We start from the raw sequence: 26,651 nt of genomic DNA on the forward strand, positions 1-26,651 counted from the left end.
TTAATGTTAGTAATCCCGCATTTCCTCTTGATTTTTCCGATCGACAGATGCACCGAATCAGCCTCCTCATTTTCTGTAAATGGAGAATGTTTTGTGTTCATTAATGTGAAATAAAATCGATCACTGTATGTTTGACTTGGCAAAGATTAGACAAGTATATAGTTAACATCAGTTAACTATATTTATTAGGGATGCCTAATAAGAGAATGAGAATGTAATTAGAAAAATAACAGTTGGCTCCAATGATAGACTTCCATGATAAAGTGGGTTTAAACTGTTATGAGTTTAATCCAACTTTCCAACACTGGAGCGATACAGTAAAAACAACTTCATTTACTTATTTACTTTCCCAAACATTTAGTGAAAGCCAGGCTGAGATCAAGGCATTTCTGAGTTACATTTATTATGTGTCAGCTGCTTTGGTAACACATTATCACAAATTCGTCACACTACCTCTGAATAATAATACACCCCGGTAATCGCACACTTGCTATAGATCTGGTAGATAAAGATTATATTGAAGAAAATGCTTGAGTGTTCTGTTTCTGTTGGAATAATTGACATTAAGTATGGTACGAATAAGCTCTAAAAGTACATATTAACCAGTCAGCATCATAATTATTTAAAGTAATACATTATAAGGACATATTAATACCATCAGTTTGATTTGTATCATGTCAGGTATGAATGGGATTGAACCAGAGATGACCGTGCCCACTGGGCCATTTCGCAATGTGGGTCTGTCCAAAGCTGCCAAGACACATCGGCTACGGAAACTCCGTACTCCATCCAAGTGCCGCGAGTGTGACAGCTATGTGTACTTTCAGGGAGCAGAGTGTGAGGAGGTGAGCTAAGATTAAGCCCAAGCCTAAAACGTATTATTACTCTTACTCTTACCGTGTAACATATGGCATTAAATTAAAAGGAGAATTATTTGCACTTTAGCTTTTTTGAATAGCTGTACACTTTCCTAAAAAGTGCATATCAGCAAATTCGGATGCTTATGTATTTAATGGTGTGTTGTAGTGTTTTCTGGCCTGCCATAAGAAGTGTCTGGAGTCCCTGGCTATCCAGTGTGGCCACAAAAAGCTGCAGGGCCGGTTACAGCTGTTTGGCCGAGATTTCTCCCAGGTGCTGCAGGGCAACTCGGAGGGAGTACCTTTCATCATCAAGAAGTGCATCCAGGAGATCGAGAGGAGAGCGCTCAATATGAAGGTAAAAGAAGAATTGGGTGTTTAATGTGGGTTGCTCATCTGATAAAGCATACAGGTGCTTTTTATATGTTCTTATTCCTACTTAAGAATTAATATCAGGGTTTCCATGTGTGTTGGAAAATCTGAAAACTTTAATTACATTACTAGCCATGAAAAACACCTGGCAAATGGGAAAAAACATTAAGGTCTTGAAAAAGTGTAAAGTTGGGCTATTAAGCTGTGAGGAGAAAATACAATAAAACAGCAGAATATATGCTACTGTATGGTATGTAGCTGTATTTTTAACCACTGATGCCTCATTTGGGCATCCATTCACAGGCCTATCTGTCGTTTTGTATGTTGTAGTGTCACACTTGGCAGAGCTTGAGAGTGTGAATGCATGTCTTCTTGCAACATGTACATTACCAAAAAATATTTGCCACTGATGAATAAGACACCTCTTAAAATAAGCTTGTTATTCACCCATTGTTTAATAGTGTTAGCATCTTTTTTTCTTGCTAGTTTGCTGGATGTAATTTCTGCAAGAGCTGAGTCATCCTAAGATCATGAGCAACAGCTGTCATGGAAAAATGATTTCCTAAATAGACACTGAGTGTTGTCTTATATCCAATAAACATTTTGATAAGTAATTGTAAAGGACAACATAGTAACACTATCGTTTGTTATTTGTGCTCGTAACATCACAGAGTTGATGGTGTGTGTGTGTGTGTGTCTGTGCATGCTCCTTTAGGGAATATACCGCGTGAATGGAGTGAAGACACGTGTGGAGAAGCTGTGTCAGGCGTTTGAGAACGGCAAAGAGCTGGTGGAACTTTCTCAAGCGTCTCCACATGATATCAGCAACGTACTCAAACTCTACCTGCGACAGGTGTTTCATCCAACATTAAAGCTTCTTCTGCTTCTGCAGACGATTCTGACACACACTTCCATGTAGTGAAGTATAGGGTTTATTGGTTTATCTGTCTGGTGGAAACATTAATGGTTTGATGCAGAATCCTGCAACAGAGGGTTTACCTTTCAGAAAATTAAGCCAGAACATTTCACCATCCCAAGAACCCTTGAGGAACTTTTTTTTTTCTAAAAGTGCAGAATAGTAAGCCGAGTATTAACATTATGACAAGGGTCATGACCCCTGATCTCTGACCCCTGTGCAACACCACCCTCAGTCGATATTAGAGAAAGGAAAACATGAAACAGGGCAGGGCTGGAGTTGAGAAAATTTGTCAACACATGTCCAGAGTACATGTGCATTTCTACTTACAAGTTAACCACTTTTCATGTCAACAGGTACAGCGAAATCTGAAAACTTTACGCAAATGAGTCGGTCTGGCGTGTTGCATTTTGTAGTAGATGTAATCCGAGCAGGAAGACTTTATATTCACTTGTGAACATCATACAATGGAATTCCTTCTGAAAATAGTGTTTAAATATGATTACAAAATTTGAATCATTTGTGTTACATGAAACTCTGGGTGAGTAGCTTGCTAGTAAGATTGAGTTATTAGTGGAGTACAACAGACTCATTCATGTCTATAGTTTATATTTGTCATTGTAAGATTAGATATAACATTAAATAAAAATACAAAAGACCACCTTGGAATCTTTAACATCATCTTTATTCCCTCTACAGCTGCCTGAGCCCATAATGCCGTTCCGCATGTATAACGAGCTAATGGGGCTGGCAAAGGAGAGTCTGCACACTGAGGGCCCAGACAGAGGAGACGGTGCAAAGGGCCCTGAACTGCTGGATCAGGGAGAGCAGACCGACCCCAAGGTCCTCAACCTGGTAGAGAAACTCAGAGAGCTGCTGAAAGATCTCCCACCTGGCAACACCGCCACACTGAAATACATAGTACGACACCTGCACAGGTGAATGGAGCAAAATCTTTAACATTGTATGATATTAGACAGTAGTGTATATTATACAAGAGACAATACTGCCAGTATTTTATTTATAGTATACTCCAGTCTCCATATACTACTTCATATGCTGCACACTTTATAGTTGTCTTTGTTTAAAATGACACATTTTTCGCTTTCCCCAAATAGTAGGTTATTAGGCAAGATACACTGGGTGTCCAGATTTTGCTTCTTTAGTTTAAACTGGAGCTACAAAGCTAATCTAACTTACAAGTAAAGGATTTTGTAGCTACCAGTTTTGCTTCGTTCATGTGTACTTGTGTATCTCATCCCAAAAGACATTGCTTGACTCAGTTATAGTATTTTGGACACAGACTATGTTCCTATAACAAACAAAGAAATATATAAATCAAATTAAAACTCACTTGTATCACTAATATACAATTAGGCCTTCAAACTCTGGGTCAGACCTTCTACAAGGAGAGATAGCAAACTCTGTGCTGATGAAAACATTGATTTGGCTTCAAGATGACTGCTAAAGCTAGAGGAGCAAGCTTCAGATAACAAATATGTCTTGGCTAATAGGCTATGTTTGAGGTAAATCTAATTTTTAGCCAAACTATTCCTTCAGTAATGATAACTAATCTCTCTCTCTGTCTCTATCTCACACTCTCAGAGTGGCTGAGTTAGAGGACAATAACAAGATGAGCTGCAGTAATCTGGGCATTGTGTTTGGGCCGTCCCTGATGAGACCCAAACCCACAGGCGCCACCGTTTCCCTCTCCTCTCTGGTGGACTACCCTCACCAGGCCCGCATCGTGGAGGCCCTCATTGTCTTCCAGGATCACATCTTCACCCCTTCAGACTCCCGGCCCACATCCTCATCCTCCCTGACCTTCACCATCCAGGGCCAAGTAAGAGCAGAGCACTGGAGTCATACAGATGAAAAACACCCAAGACTGAGTGTATTGAACATTTACAGGGTGTGACATGGCTAGAAGAACGTTGTGAATAGCGTTGGTATGAGTACAAGTTAGAGGCAGTGGATCAGGATATTTCATCAGGCAGCAGGAGCACATGAAAAGCTCAACAGATAAAATAACAGATAGTTAGGAATGATGGAAGCGTATAATACCTAACACATGATGTAGACAGTAATCAAAATCAAGTAGGGATTCTGGCATGTCTCACCAGGGCTGGTTCTTGGCATAAATAATATAGGCAGCTTCCTAGCATGGCGTCTAGGGGATGCCATTTTACAGTTTGTCAAAAACACTTTGTGTAATCGTGGGGAAAAAAAACAAACAAAAAAAAACAAGACGGTACCAGAGGCTTGTAAGTCCTTGAGATATTGGTACCCCTGAACTAACATCCCAATTTACCATAACTCTCTAAATGTCTGAAATCTAGCATAAAGGTTACATTATTTTTTAAGTAGAGCTCATTGTGAGTGTTGTTTTGTAGGTGAGTACTGATGAAGCTCAAGAGGTGGAGGAGGAACAGAGCAGGCTGATCTCAGAGCAGGACTGTGGTGAGACACTAACACAAATTGCCATATATGATACCTGTGAGCTTCCAACTCCATTTAGCATTTCTCCATTCTTTTGACCTAATTATGGAATCTGTTTTCATCCAGGTAACTCTCTGGGCTCTTCCGGTTCCCGCGAGCGCTCTCTGGACTCGGACTCCGAGGGGGAGGACATGGGGAAGGTGACTAAACAGCGAATACTGGTGAGCCAGGAGAGCGAGACCAGCACGGAGGATGACCAGCTAAGCCCCAGAGTGAGTCTGGACCTGAGTACACTCGTCCCAGAGACCATCCCCGAGCAGCCCAATAAGACGGATGACTTCAGAGGAGCAGAAGAAGAAAAGCTGGTAGACGAGTAGAGATCAGAACCATCAATTCATCCATCCATTTCAGTTTGTAATACTACTACGGTAACTTTTTTTTGTCGTTGTTCCCAATATTAAGCGAAAAAGTGTCAAAGTTGAAGAGTCAAGTTACTCTCAGATTAATCAGGGCACTCATAAAAGTCTAATGCACTGAAAAATTATTTTAATCTTACAACAGTTCTATTTGTGAGATGGTGGAAAGTATGGTTGTGTATATGATGGTGATGTTTTACACTTATCCTTTCTATTTGAATGTTTTTAGGCACATTTCTGTTCTATAAGGAGTGAATGTAACAAAAATGAGTTTATAAGTGTTGGTAAGAATGCAAATGAATTTAAGAAAGGTTGTGATAAACAGTCAGTGCTCTTTCTTTGAGAAAAAATCTTGTAAAGACTTATTCCTACTCTTGTTCAGTTTTCCTACTCTTGTGTATCATGAAAAGGGAAAAAGATGATTATTAGGGAGGCTGCATTAGCGCATACAACTACTGAATTTCCACAGTTTCTCAGGTCTGGAAAAGAGTGCCATGAAATCCCATACTTTCCCACAACTGTGATAAGAACAATAATTTGTTAAAAATAATTTTTAATCTTTATAAAGCCTCCATTATTTTCTATTACTAATACTCCAAAACTACAGTTAACAAGCAGGAAGGCCATGCACAAAGGTGGACGTGACCAAATATTCTATGATAAGAAAGAAAGGTGATTAAAAAAGCTTGTAAATTAAACTGTATTAAAATGTAAATGAAGTAATTGGGGCATGAGATTATCATTAGAGTGAATTCGTAAACATTTATTATTATTTTAGTGAGTAATTTTATGCATTGGCCACTAGGTGGTAGCATTATATTTTCACTTTGTCCTTGAAAAAGCGTAAAGTCATCTGTCCTGAAGACTTTCCTCCGGTTAAAAAGTGCCGCCACTGGATTATTTTTAATTAACTTAATATTTCACCATCTTTCTATCAAAGAATATTTGTTACTTACACTCTTATACAGGTATGAATGATAAATTATAAACATGGCTCATGTTTTATCAATATTTTTTTTTTTTTTTTTTTTTAAATGAATGTTTATCATTTGTTTGTTTTTTTTATTCATTTGCATTTTGATCAACTCCACTTTTACTTCAGTGCATTTTTAACGAACCAATTTGGTATTTTTCATTAATTTCCCCTCTCATGTGTTGTCATGAGGTAAAATGTCTCCTAATGGCTGAAGGACAATGTTCTAGCACTCTGCATGCACTAGTAGGATTAAGGAGCAGATTGTGGAACATCTTCGATGGTCATAGTGAGACGTGTATACTCGCAAAGAAAGTTCAAAGTTAAATCACAGAAAGTTCAATAACAGCAGGAATAAAACAAGATTTATTATCTTTACTACTGAAACCAAAACTACAGTGCTGTACAGATCAATATTAATCTATATCATTACATCAATTTTTGTACTAAATTATATTATTTGATGTTCTCTTATGTTAGATGTTATGTTACTCATCTGATTTTAATATTTTCTTTAACATTTCATTCATCATTGACTTGAATATGGAAATAGCTAGGTATGCTAATAATAATAATAATAATAATAATAATAATAATAATAATAATGGTTTTGCTACAAAAGAGGAGGAAATGATCGTGCTGTGGTTTTAAATGGAGAATGAGTGTGATATATACAGTATACTATACATTTACGGAGTTACAACAGCTTACTGCTGGTCAGTACGCTAATGCTAATGCTAGTGTTAATACTTATATTGACTCAAGTTCATAGGAAATTGTGGCCATGTTAAAGTCATTTTTATCTAAATATTAACCTCAGATCTTTATTACTTTATCTTTATTACATATATTGGTTTACGTGTATAAACCACAGTAGAGGATCTACTGAAGGCACTGAGTATTATTCATTTCAGTATGAAATACCGACTACTTACACTGGAAACGTCAGGTTTTGCTACTTTACAGTGAATGAATGAATGAATATGTGTGCTGAGATTGAAACGTGTTTTATGTTCTGTTTAAGGCTACAGTTAGTCACCTTTCTTGAAAAAAGGATTACTCTTCTGGGTTTTTTTTTTTTTTTTGTGGATATTAGACCTTTTTTTTGCTTGTTTTCCAGTTGTATCAAGGTTCACCTATTTTTATCCGTATTATAAGACTATAATTATATTTTAGTATGTGTTACTGTGCTGTCTTTGGAGTAGAATACATATGTATGTAACTTTTTCCAACAAAGAAATCAACAATTTGAATGAACAAAAACCACAAAAATGATTAGTAGTGTGAATGAACATTATGTACAAGCCATACATTGAATCCTTATATATTGTAATTTGCCATTAATAAATCTGAACTTTTGGTACTGTGGAAAAAAATAGATAAATAAAAACAAAATGAACAAGAAATCAACAAAAATTTTAAGACACTTTATTACAAAATTCAGCAATTGTTACAACTACAATTTAGTTTTAAATGAAATGAATATACAACTGTCCCAAAACTTTCCTTTCTGATACAACTACAATTATGTAGTAGTTCAATCTGTTACTGAGTTGCACCCACTGTAACTGAGACTAAAGGTCACAGAAACACACCTCATCACCTCCAGCTTGAAGAATATCAGCTCCTAATGGATAACCTGAAAGGAAAAAAAAAACATCCTGACATTTAATAACTAACTTCCTACTGTGACAAAGGTGTCAGTCACAGTAACTTCCTGATAATGAATCCTGTGTAAGAGTACAGTCAGAGTTTAACGCCTCACCACTGCAGCTTCACTGTACAAGTCTGTAGGTTATATAACGACCTGCAGTCTCACTCGGCCGGATGATCTTCACCACCTGTTTCAACCGGAAACGATCTGATTACATTCAATTTCATACTATTATTATTATTATTTTTTTTTTAAATTATTATTATTATTATTATTATTATTATTATTATTATTATTAATAATAATAATAATAATAATAACAACAACAACAATTAATATTATTAACAGCAATAATAACATAAAACGTATTATCGTAAATTTGTCAATTTTTTTGTCAATATTTTTTATAATTATGAATTCTTATTATTATTGTTATTTTTGTTAAAAATTGGTAGTAGTATTGAAGAATGCAATAGAATAAAAGTAGTAGATGTTTGTCGTCTTATTATTATTATTGTTATTTTTGTTATTATTAGTAGTAGTATAAAAGAATACAATAAGTATTAATTATTTGTATATGATTATCATAACAGAATAAAAGTTATGATTTTTTATTAATCTTATTATTTTCATTATTAGTAGTAGTGGTATTGCTGTAATTAATAAAAAAAATTATAAAATAATAATTATTACTACTAATTATTATTTTATAAATGACTATGCTGTTATAAATGATTTTATAAATGACTTAATAATAATACTAATAATAATACCTTGAAATATTAAAAAAATGGAGTAAGAAATATTATTAATAATGCTTTACCTGGCCTCTTTTCAGCCCGAAATATCGAGCCACCGGGTCTCCGGCTTGAATCCTGGGTAACTGGCTCTCCTTCAGCTTACTGACAACAGTGAAGGAAAATCCACTCGAAAGGAAAGAGTCACATCACAGAGCACTGATTTATTTCTATAGACTTGCCATTAATAACCTAAACTCATGAGCAAAAGAGGTTTGATTCTTGCAGCAACTGCAGCTGTCGTCGTGTCGTGTGTGGGCGTGGTTCTGCTATGAAATGGTAAAGGCTGAGCTGCATGTAGAATACTGTATAGTTACTGTACACATCACTGTTACTCCTGTTTACTGATTTTAACAGGGTTTTAAACTCTAAGAAAAGTTTTCTAACATTGTGCACTAAACACTGTTGGGTATCTCACACTACAGGATTTGTCTCAGAAATGTATTTATTAGAACTGCATCTGTGTGTCTTGCATAAGTATTCACCCCCACTTGAACAGGTGTCACAACCTGGAACTAAAATGGTCTTAACTGGGATTTTACCATTTGAAAGGGCAAAATATTTTTATTGTGACACAAAAGTTAAACAAACAAAAAAAGCAGACGTTTCACAACTATTACATACATTCTGTAAAATTCTTTACAAATCTGTAAATAATTTTCAACATTATGAGATATTTAGTGGAGATTCATTACATAAAATCCCAATGAAAGCTATTTTAGTTCCAGAGTGTAACACTACAAAAGGGGAGTGAATACTTATGCAAAGCACAGTACACTGGAAATTAATGTCCGCCTGTCACTTGCTAGTATGACTGCACTGTAATACTTTGGCCAAATGGTTCTAGAACTGGAACTGAAATTTAGGATCAGGGTTTTGGCTCAAGGCGCAGCTGTTGGAGGAGCTGACCTGCACAACTACTAATATCCTTTTTTAGAAAGATTTATATATGAATCACCTGCAAATAGAGTAAGAAAAAATATCGCATTTTGAACCGCCATGTCAGTGTTAGAAAGGATACTATCTCGCTAGCAGCTCTGTCACTTCTTCCTTCGTCATCACAATGTGCTCAGGGACCAGCTGCAAACACAAAACAGTGATGACAATCAGCAATAATGTTATTAAACCCAAAATACAGAAGATCTTAAATACGTCTGAATGCATTTCTCACCTCGTGCTCTGTGATGTTGATGAGCAGCTCTTGCTGGAGAAACTGCTCCAGGATGTACTTCGGTGCCATGTCCACCAGCGACTGCAAAAATGTTCAACAGATCCATACAAAATGTCACCTGGTAGGTTATTTCTAGGGTTATCTCATATTAAACAATATGAGATAACCCTAGAACTGTGTGTGTGTGTGTGTGAGCAAGATTGCCTGTGTGCCAGTGTGTACGTGCGTGTGTATGTGAGAGAGTGCGTGCGCGAGTGTGTACCTGCGTGTGTGTGTCTGAGAGAGAGTGCGTGTGTGTGCATGTCCCACCTGTTTAGCAGAAGGTGTCATGCCCATCTGGACCACAATAATGGCGCGGGTGATGTTCTCCTCCTGCATGCGCTGGCAGTACATTTTGATGGTTTTAATTCCCACCTTGGGCTCCTCTGCAGAAAATACAAAACACGATAGAGCACATGTTTGAGTATCAAATTTACACAAACTTCCCACAGAATTCAAATGTAGGCGAATATAATCAGCCACAATATTCACTCTCAGTTTCCGTTTCTCGTTAGCCCCAAATCTCCAGCTCAAAGCTAAAGAAGCAAAATCTGGACATGAATTACATCTTAGCTGACTGACTACAAGACGTCTGCAAGGTTTGTGCAGATTTAAAGTTTACACTCACATTCAGGTTCAGATGCTGCTAAGCGTTCCTTTGTAAAGCCACTCTACACTCACCTGGGAAGAAGACAAACATCTGGTCAGTGGGATCGTCGTTGTGAGCCACGAGCACCGTGAGATCTGTCCTCCGAGGACGGCCCTCGCTCGGCTTGTCCCCAAACTGACTTTTAAACTCATCCAGCGTCTGATCCAACTCATCCTGCGTCACCAAGTATCCTCGATCGTGGCAGAGCTGCAGGAATTAAAGGAAAAATCCACTCTGAGCAACCTGCCTATTAATCTTTATAAAGAACATGTGATCTTCAATGGCATCCAAGATTTAATGAAATTCTAAGTTGACTTTTTAATATAAACTTCTCACATTGACATTCTGGGCTATTTTGACGGTTAATGGTTTCCTACATGACCCATAGTGCTGTTCGACTACCCGCTGATAATGGAGCCAGTGAGATTTAACGCTTTCTTCCTCTCTACCTAAAGAGAGCGATGCAGCCGCACTTTAGTCATTTAGTCCATTTCTCTCACCTTCTTATATGTACACGCAGCTCAAATGGATCAGCTTCCACAGCTTCAACTTTCATGCTAATGCTGCTGTCAGTGTCTTCGCACTGATCATCTCGTAGATCTAAAACTAACCTGCTGTAACTCGGCTGTCATAAAGCAGCGCTGCATTCTGGGATTTTGAGTCCAACCTTTGCACCAACATCTCCACTGTTACTACTTCGGATTTCTCGTTAAATATGACATCGCTGGAAAATGGTGAATGACAAAAGAAGCACTTGTTTGTAGGAGTGAACAGTGAAACCTGACAGTTATCTCTTATGTTTGTGATCATTTTTAATATTCTCTTATTAAACACCATCCTCTGTTTGCACCAAGAATGCATGTTCTTCCTGTGCTTCAGGGGTTTCCTCCCCAGGCCAAAGACATGCGTTGTAGGTTGACTGGTATTTCCAAATTGTCTGTAGTGTGTGAATAGGTGTGTGAGTGTGTGTGATTGTGCCCTGCAATAGACTGGCACCCTGTCCAGGGTGTCCCCTGCCTCGTGCCCCAAGTCCCGTAGAATAGGCTCCATGGAAGATGGATGGATGGCACCATCATAACTTCACTTACAATGTCCACCTGTGATATCAGAATGCCAAACAACTCACAGGAAGAACGAAAATACAGCAACGACCAACAAAATCACTAAGCACATCACCAATATTTCAATATAAACACTTAATGTGTGGGATGGAGTTTTCCTTTAATGGAGATCCAGTATGCTGACTTACACTACACAGGCTCAATCCTAAAGCACCAACTGCTCCCTATAAAGGGTACAAATTAATAAATCCTGTATAATAAATGATCAATGTGTTCAGTAATAAAGAATTTGGGATTCAGCCACGGCGACTTTAATAGTAGCCAAGGCTAAACACACACCAAAGATTCACAGAGAAATTTCAATCAGAAGCGTGAACTCTGAAGTAGTATTTGTTGAATCTGTTTAGTCACGTGATCTCAGACCCCCCCTCAGATACTTGTGTGGTTCTTCACTAATAGTAGATATTGTAAAAAAAAAAAAGGCTTAGATGCTGAAAATGGGTGATGTGTGTTCTCTGTATATACAAACCGGCCACCATGTGGTAGTGTGTAAACATCACTGCATGCTAACAGAGAAAAGACTCCAACCTGCATTATCGTCTTCCGGATTTTCCACAGGCGGTAAGTCTCCTCTTCATCATCCATGATGCTTTAAATAATTAACTATTATCACACAAGTCCTTTAACTCTTAATATGCGTATGTTTTACAGCGCTAGATAATTATCTACCGTTTCAAACGAAACACACGACTGAAAATCACTTCCGGTAAGTGACGTCACCAACATTAGGACCCCCAAAATGGTGTCTAACTATTTGCCTGCATTTTTTCTAATGATTTTACCCAATACGAAATAACTTTATTATTTTTTAAAAATAATTTACTGTATCTACGACAGCGTATTTACTGTGTTAATGTTCATCCTGTATATTTTATTACAAAAAAGCATTGTCCCTAATTATTTATTGCATTTATTGTTTTTAATTACAGGAATTTAACTGCAGAAATTGCCAGAATTGTCCAGTACCTCACCAGATTTTTATTAAATCATTTCATTTACATGCAAATCTACAGCAAAACTTACATCTTAGCAAGTGAATATACCTTGCATATAATCACATTTACCTAGCATTTCCTGTTATAAGATTACATTAAACTGAATATGGGATTACTGTTTATTTCTAGACGTTTTACTCATTTCAGATTTGATTTATGATTAAAGATAACGCGTACAGTAACGTGTACACAGCCATCATTTTTTTGAGCGCTTTTATTACAGCTAAAATGACTTTATTTTAGCATTGCACCATGCACCATGAACTCCTCACCATGATCTCCAACATCAGCATCTCCACTCTGACAAAGTGTCCAGTGTTCACAGAGACTATTATTATTATTATTATTAATAGTAGTATAAATTATTATTAGTAGTAGTAGCAGGAGTAGTATAAATAAGTAGCACTAGTATTAACAATAGTAGTAAAAATAAGAAATATTATTAGTAGTATAATTATAAATGCTACTACTACTACTATTAGTAGCATACTAGTATAAATAAGTTAGAGTAGTAGTAGCAATATAAATAAATAAATAGTAGTTGCAGTAGTGACTGACTGTTTTATGGGCGTGGTTTGAGGGATCGTGGGCGTGGTCAGAGTGTGACGTACATGACACAATGTGGTTGTTGCACAGAGCGCTGGTGTTTGTTGCGCTCGGAAGTAGAGGCTTGAGCAGAGTCATGGTAAGACATTCACCTGTGTGTGCTGGGCTGTGCTGTGTGTAACGCGCTTATTCTTCACTTTAGACTTCATGTGTGAATGTGTGTAAGAGTCTGAAAGGTTTTGTGTAATGAGTGGGTGAAAGGGCAGTGTGGGAGCTGTGTGTGTGTGAGCTGTGTGTCCGAGCAGTGTGTGTCCGTTAGCTGCTAGCTGTGCGGCTAGCTTGGTTTAAATCCTGCACTGTCAGCATAAACAGCCTACATTGTAATGACACATTAAAGTGCATGCTAGCCTCTGCTCTTTATTCCACTGCTGACACCGCGGGGTTAAAAATGGCGGTTGTGTCTGTCTGATCACTGCGACACCACAAGAGTGGATTATTAACCTGTTAGCCAGTTAGCTTAGCATTGCGGATTAGCTAGGTAAGGCTACATGAGGTTACATGAGTGAACTGACAGAAACAGAGAAGTCGCTGCAGGCTGGGTGTCGACATTGGAAATTAGTTTTATTTTATTTTTTTTTAAATTGTGAATGTAACTGGAGGATGAATTATTTATATCTAAGCCATTTATATTCATATCTGGCAATATTTCATCATCATTTCATCATCTAAAGCACTGAACATAAGCCACTAAGCAGCTACAGTGTCTGTCACTGATCACTGTATGGAGATAACAGAAGTGTTTTTATATTTTATTTAACATTACTGACGTTATGTATTTGCCTCGTTTCTGAAGTCACGTGATTGCAGAAGGGCGGTGACGTAGAGCAGCTGGTGGTCTGATGTCATTCTGTAACACTGCTGGTTGTGAAATGCTTTTCTTCTGTTTTATAACTCCTGTTTGAGTCACTCCTGAAGACAAAACTGACTAATCTAATAATCAGATAATCTTCTTTTAAACTAGAGCTTAGAGAGGCTTCAGTCTGATCCTCAGAACTGCTATTGAGCTGAGATCAGAACTGACCCATTTTCTTATTTATATATATATATATATACTGTGTGTATGTATATATAATAATTTATATATAATGTGTGTGTGTATGTATATATAATAATTTATATATAATGTGTGTGTGTGTGTATGTATATATATATATATATATATATATATATATATATATATATATATATATATATATATATATATATATATATATATAAAACATTTTTTATATATATATATATATATATATAAAATGTTTTATTTTCCAATTATGATACAGAAAAAAAATATATACATGACATAACAACAGTCATTTTTCTTTTATAAACAAAAAGAAGAAACAAGAGAACAGACCGTACACTGGGGAGAAAATAAAACCACACACCTCACAGTGCAGGTAGTGCGTATATTTATGAAAATGTCTCTACTGATCATTAGTGTAGGATCATAAGAATGACACTGCAGTTCATTTGCAGTTCAGGAGGGTAAACCGTCCAGAAAAGAGCCCCAAACCTTTTCGAAAGTCTTTGGTGTTTTCCTAACATTGAAAAGGATTTTCTTAGGAGTGCAGTATGAAAGGATTTCGCTGATCCAGTGATCCTGTGATTCAATACATGATGGAGGATGTGCAGATTTCCAGGTCATTAATATGCATTTTTTTTCCCCAGTAGTTCAAGCCAGAAGGGTGAACTACTTTTTAATGATGAGAAGAATCTAATAAGTCGGTATCACCCACTACACAAATTCTAGGATCGTTACTTACGTTATCCCAAGTCATTTAATACAGGGCAGTGAAGCAAATCACGTGAAGCTAATCACCTTCAGATGTTTTGCATCTTTGCATCGAGTTTTTAAGGAGTGTAATATGTTAAACTGGATTTATTAAACTGGATTTGCCTTTGCTTGGTAGATATTAAAATAGTCTACATTCTTTCCATAACACAGTCCCACTCTAGAACTTATTTTCTAATCTGATTCACTGATCTGTGTGTTTTATGTCATGAGTGTGTGTTGTATTTACCTGTAGACACATTACACACGATAAGATCTGCCATCACACCTGTGATGTTTTACAGAAGCTTGCTGTTAGTTAGGTGTGTGTATGTGTGTGTATGTGTGTGTATGTGTGTGTATGTGTGTGTATGTGTGTGTATGTGTGTGTGTGTGTTTTCCATTGGGGGTGGAAGTCTGCTGTGTTTTTACTCGGCAGTACAGCAGAGGGATTATTATTAACAGCACCTGTATGCATCATGAGTTTACACAGCAATCACATTAAACATCTTTGACTGTGTAAGGAATAAAACACAATGTGGCGTGTTGTTATAGGAAATAATTCAAGATGGTGGGTAGTGATATGAAGCCTGACGTGAAGCTGAGTTACTGTTACCACCCGGACGTTGATTATTTTCCAACAACAAACAGCACAAAATGTTTTATTTCTCTTGTACAACAGTGGGTTGCCAGTGATTACAATTTTTAATTTATTACTAAATTAATCATGCTTTTTTTATCCATTTAATGCTGACAAAACTACATCACAAGGATCAGATCCTGTTATAAACAGTCGTTCCCTCGCCAGCCTCTCATGTGTTCTCTCTCTTGGAGTTAATAAGATTAAATAAAAAAAAGCGCACTACATTACTGAGAAACTCCAAATTAACTACTCTAGCAAATGAATCTTTGACCCAGTTCACACATCATTTCACATGTAATTGTATCTGAATTGAATTCACCGGTTAGCGAGATTAAAATGCAGTTGTATTTTAATAAATGTATTACTATTATTAACTCAGCTCATAACAATTGACAGTCAGCATCCTGCACTCTTTCCGGCTGTTTCATGCAAAAGAGTATGTAGATATTATGGTTTTGCATGAAATCTTCTTGTAAGGCACCACCTTCACCAGTCTTGGAAAATGTTTTAGTACCTAAAATACTGAGAGGGTTTTTTTGGGTTGTGTAAAGTGGGTTTTGGGTGATGGATGCTTTTACACTTCTGTCTAAACTGCATCTCAGATCTCCTGAAGAGGTGATCAGATTGAAACGTTTTAAACGTGTCTTTGGGGAATTTCCACATGTCACCTGATGACTGTTTTTGAGAGTGTATTGTGCAGTGTGTAGTTTGCATTTGACTTTCCTGCCCTTTGACACTGATTGCCTTTCCTTTATTTATTGCAGTGTGCTCAGGCCAGTGACTGGAAAAGCGCCAAGAGTATTTACGAATTCTCTGCCAAAGACATAGATGGGAACGAGGTGTCTTTGGAAAAATACAGGTGAGGATATAGTCCCTTTTGTATGTGAGGTGCAGTGCAGCTCATCAGTTTCCTCAGTTCAGTGTTACATGATGTTTAATGTTTCTGTTTAAATGTATGAAAAGATTGAAGGGTTGAGGTCGAAGTCTTGGCTAAGTTGATGTGTGTGTAATCAGTTCTAAGGATTGGTGATATGACGCTATGATAATATCACAATAAATTTTGTCCTGATAGAATTTTGTTTGTGATTTAATGTCTGCTTATTAAATCAAATAAACCCCAGTGTATTTACTGACTCCACTTACTGACTGCACTTGGGTGGGAACCAAAACAACCATCAGATTATTATTTTTTTTTTCTCCTGTTTATTTTTATCGTCGTGAGTGGACGAATGAGAAATTCCTTAGCTAGCCTTAATTGGGCAATTTAAAGCTCCAGTGTTTTGCCCGGAAACCTAATTGACTAGGTTAAAAAGTGGCTTAAGTAATGTAATTAAGTATGGCGAGCTAGTTAAGTACATTAATAAAGGCTAAGAGAAATGAGCGATGTATTCCTGGGGCGATATGCGACTGTGTAGCCAGAGTCATTATCGTCTCCTGATAAAAGATTTTAATGTAGTGCATCGTGATTGCGCCCATGACAAAAGGTCAGCAAGTTGCTGACCAGCGTCTCAGCCATGAGCTGTATTGTTCTGTCCTCACATCACACATAAAAAATACTATTTCAGTTTGGATAGCCTCTTCATTTCCCCTCGATATGGTTATCTGTAGTAAGCAGGAGAGATAAATGGCAAATTTATATGTTGAAAACATTTTCCAGTGTGTCATGATGTAATATTTTTCCCCGCATGTCCAGAGGCTTTGTATGCATCATCACTAACGTAGCCTCTAAATGAGGCAAGACTCCAGTAAACTACACTCAGTTTGCGGCCATGCACACCACGTACGCTGAGAAGGGTTTACGCATCTTAGGCTTCCCATGTAACCAGTTCGGAAAACAGGTACGCTTCACACCAACACTACACTTTCTGAAAGCTCAGGAATTCTGTCTGATGTGGATTTTTTTGTCGTGCTTTCTCAGAAATACTGTATATATGAATTGCGGAGGTAAAACATGACCATGAATGTCCAAGTAATTATGATCCATCGGGTTTTGATAGTAATAACCAGAAGGGTGTGAGTTCAAATCTCAGGATGGCTAAAGAAATAAATAAATGTACATGCAAACATAGTCTTATGTCTTGAGAACTTTAAGTTATTCTGTAGTCCAAGTTTAGGCTTTTTACTATAATTTAGTAAGGAAACCCATAGCAAACATGAAACTATTAACAGTGAGACGGTCTCTGGATCATAATCATAAGGAAAAATGCGTGTATTGCATTCATAACAATTCTAATGGCATCTTAAATGACTTTATACTGCCATTGAATTCTCAAATCTGATTGGTGAGATCACAGGTTTATATTAATGCTCTCGTTCTAATATGATGATATACTGTACGTTTCTATAGTAACAGCTCATTCACAGCTCACTGACTTGAAAGACGATGCTCCACATATCCACGAGTATAATAATGATAAACAAATTCAAACAACAAGTAAATGTTATTATGGTGAAGCTTTCTGTAAGGAGATGTTTATTTAACATTTATGGAAGGAGTCTCCAGTGTCAGTGCTTTGTAACAGTCAGTACATTTTCTTCCTTCATCAGTACAGAGAAATTTGTGTTTTCCAGTTTCGCAGTAGCATGAAAAGCTGTGTCTTATTGTCTTATTAACGTCAAGAGACAGGCACAACACAACATTATCATTATCAGCCTCAACCTTATCAGTAAATCAAGTATTTTGTAATACATGCCAGAATGCTGACTTCACATAAACAGTCGTGTGAATAAAGGAGATTTTAACGGTGCTATCTCTCCATAGGAGCCTGGTACCGAAGCTGAGATTAAGGAGTTTGCGAAAGGTTACAATGCAGAATTTGACCTCTTCAGTAAGATAGACGTGAACGGAGACAACGCTCATCCTCTCTGGAAGTGGATGAAAGATCAACCGCATGGAAAAGGCACTCTGGGAAAGTGGGTTCTTTTTTTTTTTTTTTTTTTTTTTTTAACCTTGTGAACTAACATGATTGTGTAATGTGGAATTTTCCACTGAAATCTTAAACTTAAATGTTGCAACTTTAATTCTGAAATGAATTGTGTGTGTTCTGTTTTTTATTCCCTCCTTAGCAACATCAAGTGGAATTTTACCAAGGCAAGTGTCTCTGTGCAAAATCCTCAGATTTAATTCTTCTATTTAATTGTCACTGAATGTCTGAGCTGCATGAGTTATTCATATTAATTTTATTTTTTCTGTCTTCTAGTTTCTTATTGATAGAGAGGGGCAGGTTGTGAAGAGATATGGACCAATGGATGACCCAAGTGTAAGTCCACAGTTCATTATTATGTTCATTTTGCACAGGGTTTCCCAAACCCTTTGGGCAAACAACCCCAAATTCTCATTATGGATTTTCTGCGACCCCAAGCCTTTACCACCCTCCATTTTTTTAAATTCCAGGTTTATAATATAGGACTACTATAATATTTGCACCCATCGTTATGTTAGTAACATACATAAGTGACTAAAGTGACAGGGTGGTGAGATACGGCACCACGTGAAGCATCCTGGTTTATATTTGATTTTGCACACATGCTGAAGCAGCGGAAATGCAGGCAGCATTATTATTCACACACTCGCTGCGTTTCTTCCGGAAGATTTAAAAGCGGCATCCGCTAGACACCACTTCAGAGACAAAACATTTGTTTAGCGGAGGTAGACGGGGAGACGGGAATTCATCCATTTTTTATTTTTTTTTGCTGAACTACGTTAATGCAGCGTGTCCGGATAGTTAAGAAAACTGAAATAGCATGTACTGAGTTAAATTGTCTGAGTGTGACTCATAGTAACATTCAAAATATTACCACACAAAATCCGCTTTCGATATTTATAATATTATTTTGTAAAATAATTTAATGAAACAATAGAGGAGATTGAGAGTTTCCTTCACGACCCCTTTTGTAAATGAAGCGACCCTTTCGAGCCCTAGTTTGGGAACCCATGATTTAGTAGAATCATACTGCATAAAGTTTTTTTTCTTGTTGTAGTTTGTTTAAGGTTTAAATATGTGTTTGATATTTATTTTTTATTTTTTTTTGTCACAGGTTGTTGAAAAGGATCTCCCAAAATACTTGTAACCAGTGTGGATACTCTCAGCATCCAGCCCTACTGACTCACTGACTCACTGACTCACTGTCTCACTGACTCACCCCCTGCGCTCCTGTAGCCTGCTGGGTATTTTCAGGCCTTTTCCCAAAATAATGAAGGCCTCTCTGTAAACCTGCCTGCAGGTAGGACTGGCCTGATGACCCCCCCCCTGGTGTGCAAAACCTCCCCCGGGAAGCCTGCATATACCCAGCTATTCCTGCAGAGCGAAGACTCACTGAACCCAACCCTGAACTGAGTGATGACGTTCACCATGTACTGATGATAACTAATAATAAGTAATAATAATAAGTAATAAAACATGAAGAAATTCGGTGTGATATATGTTTTTTGTTCATTGTTTTTGGTTGAAGGCTGCAGATTATTAACCCTAAATATACTTAGGATCAGATATGAAGTTATATACTTTCTCATTATTGTCAGTGTTATACGGGAGAATTAAAGAAGCCATTTGTATTTTTAGCACCCTCTGCTATCCACAGAGCTAATTACTATTGAAATCCTAACAAGCCTTCCCCATTCCTTCTGTTAAAGCAACATGCCTCATTGCCTTTAAAGGAAAAGTAGTGGTGCCAAGCACTGTACTCAATGCGGAGCAGGGCTGATTTCTGGCCCTGAAAAAAAAAGCACATAGCAGAAACAAAAACCAGCATGATCCATGCACAGCAATATACATTTTCCACTATACAAATTCCACTTTTTCTAAGGTATTCTTGAAATTTATGTGATTATTACAGGTCTGGAAACACCTTTAAAAATCGCAGACTCAACCTTTAAATATCTTTTGAAGGCTGCAGTGCAGTACAGTGCAGTTTGAGTAACTCTCACTAGGGGGCAGTGTTTCTCTGCTCTTACACAGCTCTGCAGTGTTTCCTCCATACAGCATCCGCAGTTTTTCACAAGGTCTCTGGAAAACTGCTGAAGTGACCCAGTCTTTATATATTTTATATGTAAAATAAAATAAAAATGTGTCTAGCATAAAACAGAAGACAAAAAGTATTTGTATGTTTTCGCACTAAACTCGGCCTTGAGTATGAAGATCTCTGTTGACTGATCGTGTTGCAGGGTGAAAATTGGAAGCTGACATTCAAATCCTCTTCATTGAAATCCACCTTTTGTCTTTTGCCTTTATAATTTCGCGCTTGACGTCATTTGAAAGCTGATACTACAGTGACGTCGCAGACCAGCCCGCGCGAGCGCGTGACGTAGTGAGGCTCAGTAGGACGCGGCGGTGGTTCATTCACGGTGATTTGATTCTTATGAACAAACCGTTTAGATGAATCGATTCGAGCGGGGTTTGTTCAGTTTGATTGAACAAACAGAAATATTTATAAATATAATTTCACGGGTTTATGGGTTTATAATTGTTTATAGACAATTTGTCTACATAACCGCCAATGTTTGTGGCTAAGAAAGAAGCAAAGATGGTTTTCACAATCCAGTTATTTTAATAGTCCAAAATAACAGGCTGTACTAATGTCAGTCATAATGATAGTGTTCTACAAACCAGATACTACTAACCATATAAACCAGACACTACTAACCATACTACTAACCACACAAACCAGATACTAGTAACCACACAAACCAGATACTAGTAACCATATAAACCAGACACTACTAACCATACTACTAACCATACAAACCAGACACTACTAACCATAAGAACCAGATACTACTAACCAAACTACTAACCATACACACCAGATACTACTAACCATATAAACCAGACACTACTAACCATACAAATCAGATACTACTAACCATAAGAACCAGATACTACTAACCATATAAACCAGACACTACTAACCATACAAACCAGATACTACTAACCATAAGAACTAGATAATACTAACCATATAAACCAGATACTACTAACCATAAGAACTAGATACTACTAACCATATACACCAGACACTACTAACCATACTACTAACCATATAAACCAGACACTACTAACCATACAAACCAGATACTACTAACCATAAGAACCAGATACTACTAACCATATAAACCAGACACTACTAACCATATAAACCAGATACTACTAACCATACTACTAACCATACAAACCGGATACTACTAACCATATAAACCAGACACTACTAACCATACTACTAACCATACAAACCAGATACTACTAACCATATAAACCAGACACTACTAACCATACTACTAACCATACAAATCGGATATGTACTAACCATATAAACCAGGTAATACTAACCATACAAATCAGATAGTACTAACTATATAAATAACTATTCAAACCAGATACTACTACCCATATACAGTGAACCAGGTAATACTAACCATACAAACTAGATACTACTACTAAGCATACAAACCAGATATACTAGCAAATAGTAATTTTCCTTCACGCTTTTCGTTAGTTCATGTGAGTTGTGAATCGATTCTTTTCGAAAGGAATCGATTCGTTCCACGATTCGCCCATCACTACAATCCGATGTGAGTTTCTCCGCGGTGTGTGTGTGTGTGTGTGTGTGTGTGTGTTCTTCAAACGGGAAAACCTCACACAGAGGGGTTTGTACACCAACATGTAGCTTTAGAACAACACCACGGCAATGACTAGTCCTCCGTTCTCACCGTCTGCTTCAGCGTAAATACACGCCGCTTTTCGACCGGATCCGATGGAGGGAGCAGTGAGGCAGGCCGAGGCCGGGGGAAGCTCATCCTCAGCCGGGGCCGCTGTGGCGGAGGAGACGGAGACCGTCATTGGAGTCGGATACGGGATAGAAGGTGTGTGAGGGCGGGTTTTTTTTTGTTCCTCTCTCTTTCTTTCTCGGTGTAAATGCGCGTTTTCCGTGCTGAATGATGACTTTGAAGCAGAATGTTAGCCGGTGGTAGGAAAAAATGCTAAAATTGTGTGTGTGTGCGCGCGCGCGCGTTCTCGTGGATTCTACAAGAATGCACAAATGTCATGAAGGCTGAAGGACAAACTGTGTGAAATAACTACAGGAAAAAGTCAATCAAATGGATAGAGTTAATGAATTGTGTGTGTGTGTGTGTGTTGACAGCTGTGAGTTTCACCCTGAGAGTTGTAGTCCCACACGGCTGGGTGCTCTCTCTCAGGTCCGGTGATTCCCTGCAGTTTTGGCCCATGCTGTGCTGCACTGTCTGCATGCTTCCCTCCTGCTGTGCAGATGTGTGCTCAGCTCATTAGTCCTGCTTTACAGGCAGGACTTCCTGCACAGCTGTTTCTGATCATGTATGCCAGCAGCATGATCTTCATATCATCCACCCATCTCTAATAAAGCTTTTCCACCGAACCACAGGGTGTGATGTAGTATGGTCCATCAGTGAATCCATCAGCCCACATTTCGTTATTCTCTTAACCTGCGTAACTACGTGCTCATGCTGAGTTTAGTTGCCCCTCCTGCCCACGTATCCCTATTGAACAGGAAAAATAGCTAAAAATAATAAATTTTCATTTGGGAGCTCGGGTTGCACTCTGTGCAAAGTTTTTCCTGTTCTCCCAGTGTTCACGTGGGTTTCCTCCGCGTTCTCCAGTTTCCTCCTACCTCCCAAAAACATGCAGCAGGTGGACTGGTGACTCTCAGTTGCCCCTAAATGAGTGTGTGAGTATGGTGCTTTGCGATGACCTGGCATCCCATTCAGGGTGTATTCCCAGTGTATAATACCCTGCGTTCCTGGGATATGCTCCGGATCCACCTCATCCCTGACCAGGACGAACGAATAAAAATAGTGCAGAAGTGTGGTCAAATGCAACCATTACGAGTCAGACAGCTACCCATCCATCCATTTTTTGTACCACTTATCCTACACAGGGTCGCAGGGAGCCTGGAGCTTGATCCCAGGGGACTCGGGGCACAAGGTGGGGGACACCCTGGGTGGGGTGCCAGTCCATTGCAGGGCACAATCACACACACACACACAACGGACAATTTAGAGATGCCAGTCAGCCTACAATGCATGTCTTTGGACTGGGGGAGGAAACCAGAGGACCTTGAGGAAACCCCTGAAGCACGGGGAGAACATGCAAACCCTGGGCACACAGGGCAACAGGGCGGAGGTGGGAATCGAGCCCCCAACCCTGGAGGAGCGAGGCAGGCTAAGCCATCGTATCTCCCGACCCCCCAGGTATCATTTTGTTTAAAAATGTTAGCTAGAATCACATCCGAATCTATGTATTACTTACTCACTATAATGCTTCCTTGTTGCTGATATTTACCTCAGTTTTTTTCTTCCATCTTAAAGATCTCCAAATATCAAATAAACTACTACTCACTGCATACACTTTCTACATGGGCTATAAAATGACAGTGTTGTAAACCATATGTACTGTGCTGTTTGCAATTTGAGATTAAGATTCAGTTACAGAATGCAGGAGACATATTGTATTTTTTTGTTGTGTGACAAAGTATTGGCACCCCTGGCTTTATTTGGCTTGCAGACCAACAAACTAACATGAACAGCTAACTCATGTCTGCAGTCATTCAGATTTCCTTAATAGAAGCTGTCCATTAATTGCAATAACTCGCAGTATTTTAACATTTGATACGTAAGGACATTTCCAAGTATTTTAACACATGTAGAACTATAAATAGAAAACCTCTACTTTTATTCAGGTACAAGATTTTTTTTTATATTTTGGTAGCTCCTAACTCTGAACTATGAGCATAGTTATATGACTCTGCAAGCTACTGTTATGAAAAGCTAGCTAATGTAGCTAATGTTAGCTTGCTATCTAGCCGGTCTCACGGTTCTATCTGAAAACAAACGACTCCTGAAGTAACTTAATCCTTGTCTGCATCAGCTGCTGTTTAGGGACACTGGATACAACTGGGCTGTCAAACAGCTAGCTGTTCTCAGTACCATTCAACCTCCTTCACACACAGAATAACTTGTCTTTATGTGTTGATATCCTACTGACAAGACGCCGCCTCGGGGTTTTCACCGGAGTATCGGAGCCCAAACACTCCTCTGGATATGGAGCTTCTCCGTAGGTCTTCTGTCCAAGTGAAAAGAGCAAAGCTTATAACCATAACCGAAGGGTTTCTTCATTGTAGAGAGGCGGATGGAGATCGTATCCACATTCTCACATCCACATTCAGCTCTGGTGTGCGGTTCACTGCAAAAGAATGACATCTTAGCAAGTGGAAATATCTGGAATATAGTCTAATTTATCTAGTTTTTCCTATTATAAGATTACCATAAACCAAATATTAGATCATTAAACCTATTTCTGACTTCAAGCTCTAATTTCAAGCCTGCTATAGTCTTGTTGTATTGGCAGATAATTTTGCTCTTATGTTTAAGAAAATGTAAAGCTTAAAATGAATAAAAATGTCTTAAAATAGATTTAATAATCTTACATTGGTTTATTGTCATCGTATAATAGGAAATACTAAATAAATTTGACTATATTCAAGTTATTTTCACTTGGTAAGATGTTGGTTTTTGCAGTGTTTATGGTCAAAACACACCTGCTCTAAGAAAACCTTTCCTTTGTGCCTGTTATTAAGGCAACTCCTAACTGCACAAACAATACCCGTTTTCCGTGAATCCATAACTATTAACGTTAACTATGAGACAGTGTCGATAGATGCTGTGATAAATACAAATTAGTCTCAGAGAAAAACCTTCAAGCAGACCAAGTCCATCAGAATGCTGAAAATAAGATGGATAATACTATGGTCATGGCCATTACTACTCATCACCCCACAAGTTCTAGAGAATTCCTCCTACTTTTTTCACCGTTGTGTGATGGGATGAAGACACAGCCACTTGACCAGGTTCTGGATAGTTCTGGATTTGTGCTGTTTGGTAGAAGATGGCTACAAACCGCACTTCCTAATGTCTCATCGATCCCTGTGAATATCCTGCTTCCTCCGTCATAGTGCCATTCATTTTTTGTTCTCGATTCAATATGTTCATCAGAGCTCATTCAGGATAAGTTCGATGCTGGAACGGCAGGATTGCGTGGAGCTGAGGAACTGGAGTGGTGTGAGCAATACCGATGCTAACGATAGCGCTAAAACAGTGTCCTTGAAGCTAAGAGCTCAACTCGAGTCTCAAGCCCTTCAGCACTCAGTCATGCCTCTTGCACAGTGTGTGTTAGAGCGCAGATCTGAAGAGTGTGATATAAACCTACCCTTTGGGGAAGTTATTATAGTTTATTAGGGACAGGCTTATAATAAAGACAGAATATCTGATAAAATGAAGGTGTAGTTATGTGCAGTGATGTGGCGAGAGCCTGCAGCGTTTATGAGGGGAAAAAGAGAGGAAGTAGCGTGTGTAACGGGGCATTAGTGATAAGTCATAATTTAGTTAAAAGGTCAACAAAAAAAACCTGAAATTATTATACAAAAGTGATCACACTCACTGGTCTGTGATAGCATTTATTTGAAAAAGATTATGTGAAAATTTGTATTTGCATGATGGTTATAACACAATCAGCACACCAGTCAAGCTAAAAGGTTCCCACTGAGTGTTTTCCCTTTTTAATCAGACATTAATACACTCTGGCAAAACAGTTTCCCTTCAAGTCTACTTGACTATGAACTGTAATCACCCATAATCCCCTTTCATAATAATCCCAGTTACTAGTATTGCTGCAGTCCCGTGTGAAGGGTTTCTGTTTCCACTGCTGGCCTATTTTAGTTTCTGTGCATGTCAGTGAAGTTTTCAGCCTCAGACGTGCTCATTCCTGCTCCAAGCTCATGACCTACACACACACACACACACTCACACACACACACACACACACACACACACACAGCCACAGGGTTTTTCCAGGTATGTGAGAGGTCATCAGATGAAGGAACGAGGTGCATGGTGTCAAACAGAGGACAAGTGTCACACCTCCAGGCAACGAACATCAGAAGAGCCTCAGGTTCCTGTTCTCGGCTGACAGGAGTGGAACCCAATGTGGAACCCGATGTGGAACCTGATGTGGAACCCATCCACCTCAGGGTTCATCATGCTGTGCATTCTGAGATGCTTTTCTGCTCACCACGGTTGTAAAGAGTGGTTATTTATTTGAGTTACTGTAGTCTTCCTGTCAGCTCGAATCAGTCTGGGCATGCTTCAAGGCATTTTCCCTGCAGAACTGCCCATCACTGGATGTTTTTTGGTTTTCACACCATGCT

General features: G+C 38.3%; 4 protein-coding genes across 8 annotated transcripts in view; 3 read left to right on the forward strand and 1 right to left on the reverse strand.

Moving 5' to 3' along the window:
- arhgap45a (Rho GTPase activating protein 45a) overlaps positions 1-7,235 on the forward strand; it is a 30,252-nt gene extending 23,017 nt beyond the window's left edge. For both annotated transcript variants that reach the window (XM_034314748.2, XM_053227590.1), the window contains exons 17-23: positions 682-845; positions 1,027-1,215; positions 1,945-2,082; positions 2,845-3,083; positions 3,751-3,988; positions 4,539-4,605; positions 4,711-7,235. In XM_034314748.2, the coding sequence (XP_034170639.2) occupies positions 682-845; positions 1,027-1,215; positions 1,945-2,082; positions 2,845-3,083; positions 3,751-3,988; positions 4,539-4,605; positions 4,711-4,961 (1,286 nt within the window). In that variant the 3' untranslated portion in view covers positions 4,962-7,235. The remainder of the gene's footprint in view (positions 1-681; positions 846-1,026; positions 1,216-1,944; positions 2,083-2,844; positions 3,084-3,750; positions 3,989-4,538; positions 4,606-4,710) is intronic.
- Positions 7,236-7,379: 144 nt separating this feature from the next.
- Positions 7,380-12,136, reverse strand: polr2ea (RNA polymerase II, I and III subunit E, a). The gene is made up of 8 exons (XM_026925307.3): positions 11,933-12,136; positions 10,316-10,490; positions 9,905-10,020; positions 9,596-9,676; positions 9,446-9,504; positions 8,451-8,529; positions 7,739-7,814; positions 7,380-7,612 (listed from the first exon to the last, which is right to left on the reverse strand). Exons 1-7 carry the CDS (start codon positions 11,987-11,989, stop codon positions 7,749-7,751), a joined length of 633 nt encoding a protein of 210 aa, XP_026781108.1. The 5' UTR covers positions 11,990-12,136; the 3' UTR covers positions 7,380-7,612; positions 7,739-7,748.
- An 842-nt stretch (positions 12,137-12,978) lies between these two features.
- On the forward strand, positions 12,979-19,838 carry gpx4b (glutathione peroxidase 4b). Its single transcript, XM_034314563.2, has 7 exons — positions 12,979-13,084; positions 16,184-16,278; positions 17,113-17,257; positions 18,181-18,332; positions 18,486-18,510; positions 18,620-18,679; positions 19,458-19,838. Exons 1-7 carry the CDS (start codon positions 13,019-13,021, stop codon positions 19,488-19,490), a joined length of 576 nt encoding a protein of 191 aa, XP_034170454.1. The 5' UTR covers positions 12,979-13,018; the 3' UTR covers positions 19,491-19,838.
- A 2,131-nt stretch (positions 19,839-21,969) lies between these two features.
- pip5k1cb (phosphatidylinositol-4-phosphate 5-kinase, type I, gamma b) overlaps positions 21,970-26,651 on the forward strand; it is a 56,800-nt gene continuing 52,118 nt past the window's right edge. For all 4 annotated transcript variants that reach the window (XM_053227513.1, XM_034314823.2, XM_053227511.1 and 1 more), the window contains exon 1: positions 21,970-22,278. In XM_053227513.1, the coding sequence (XP_053083488.1) occupies positions 22,170-22,278 (109 nt within the window). In that variant the 5' untranslated portion in view covers positions 21,970-22,169. The remainder of the gene's footprint in view (positions 22,279-26,651) is intronic.

This window comes from Pangasianodon hypophthalmus, chromosome 21 (assembly GCF_027358585.1).
Source record: "Pangasianodon hypophthalmus isolate fPanHyp1 chromosome 21, fPanHyp1.pri, whole genome shotgun sequence".
Lineage (NCBI taxonomy): Eukaryota > Metazoa > Chordata > Actinopteri > Siluriformes > Pangasiidae > Pangasianodon > Pangasianodon hypophthalmus.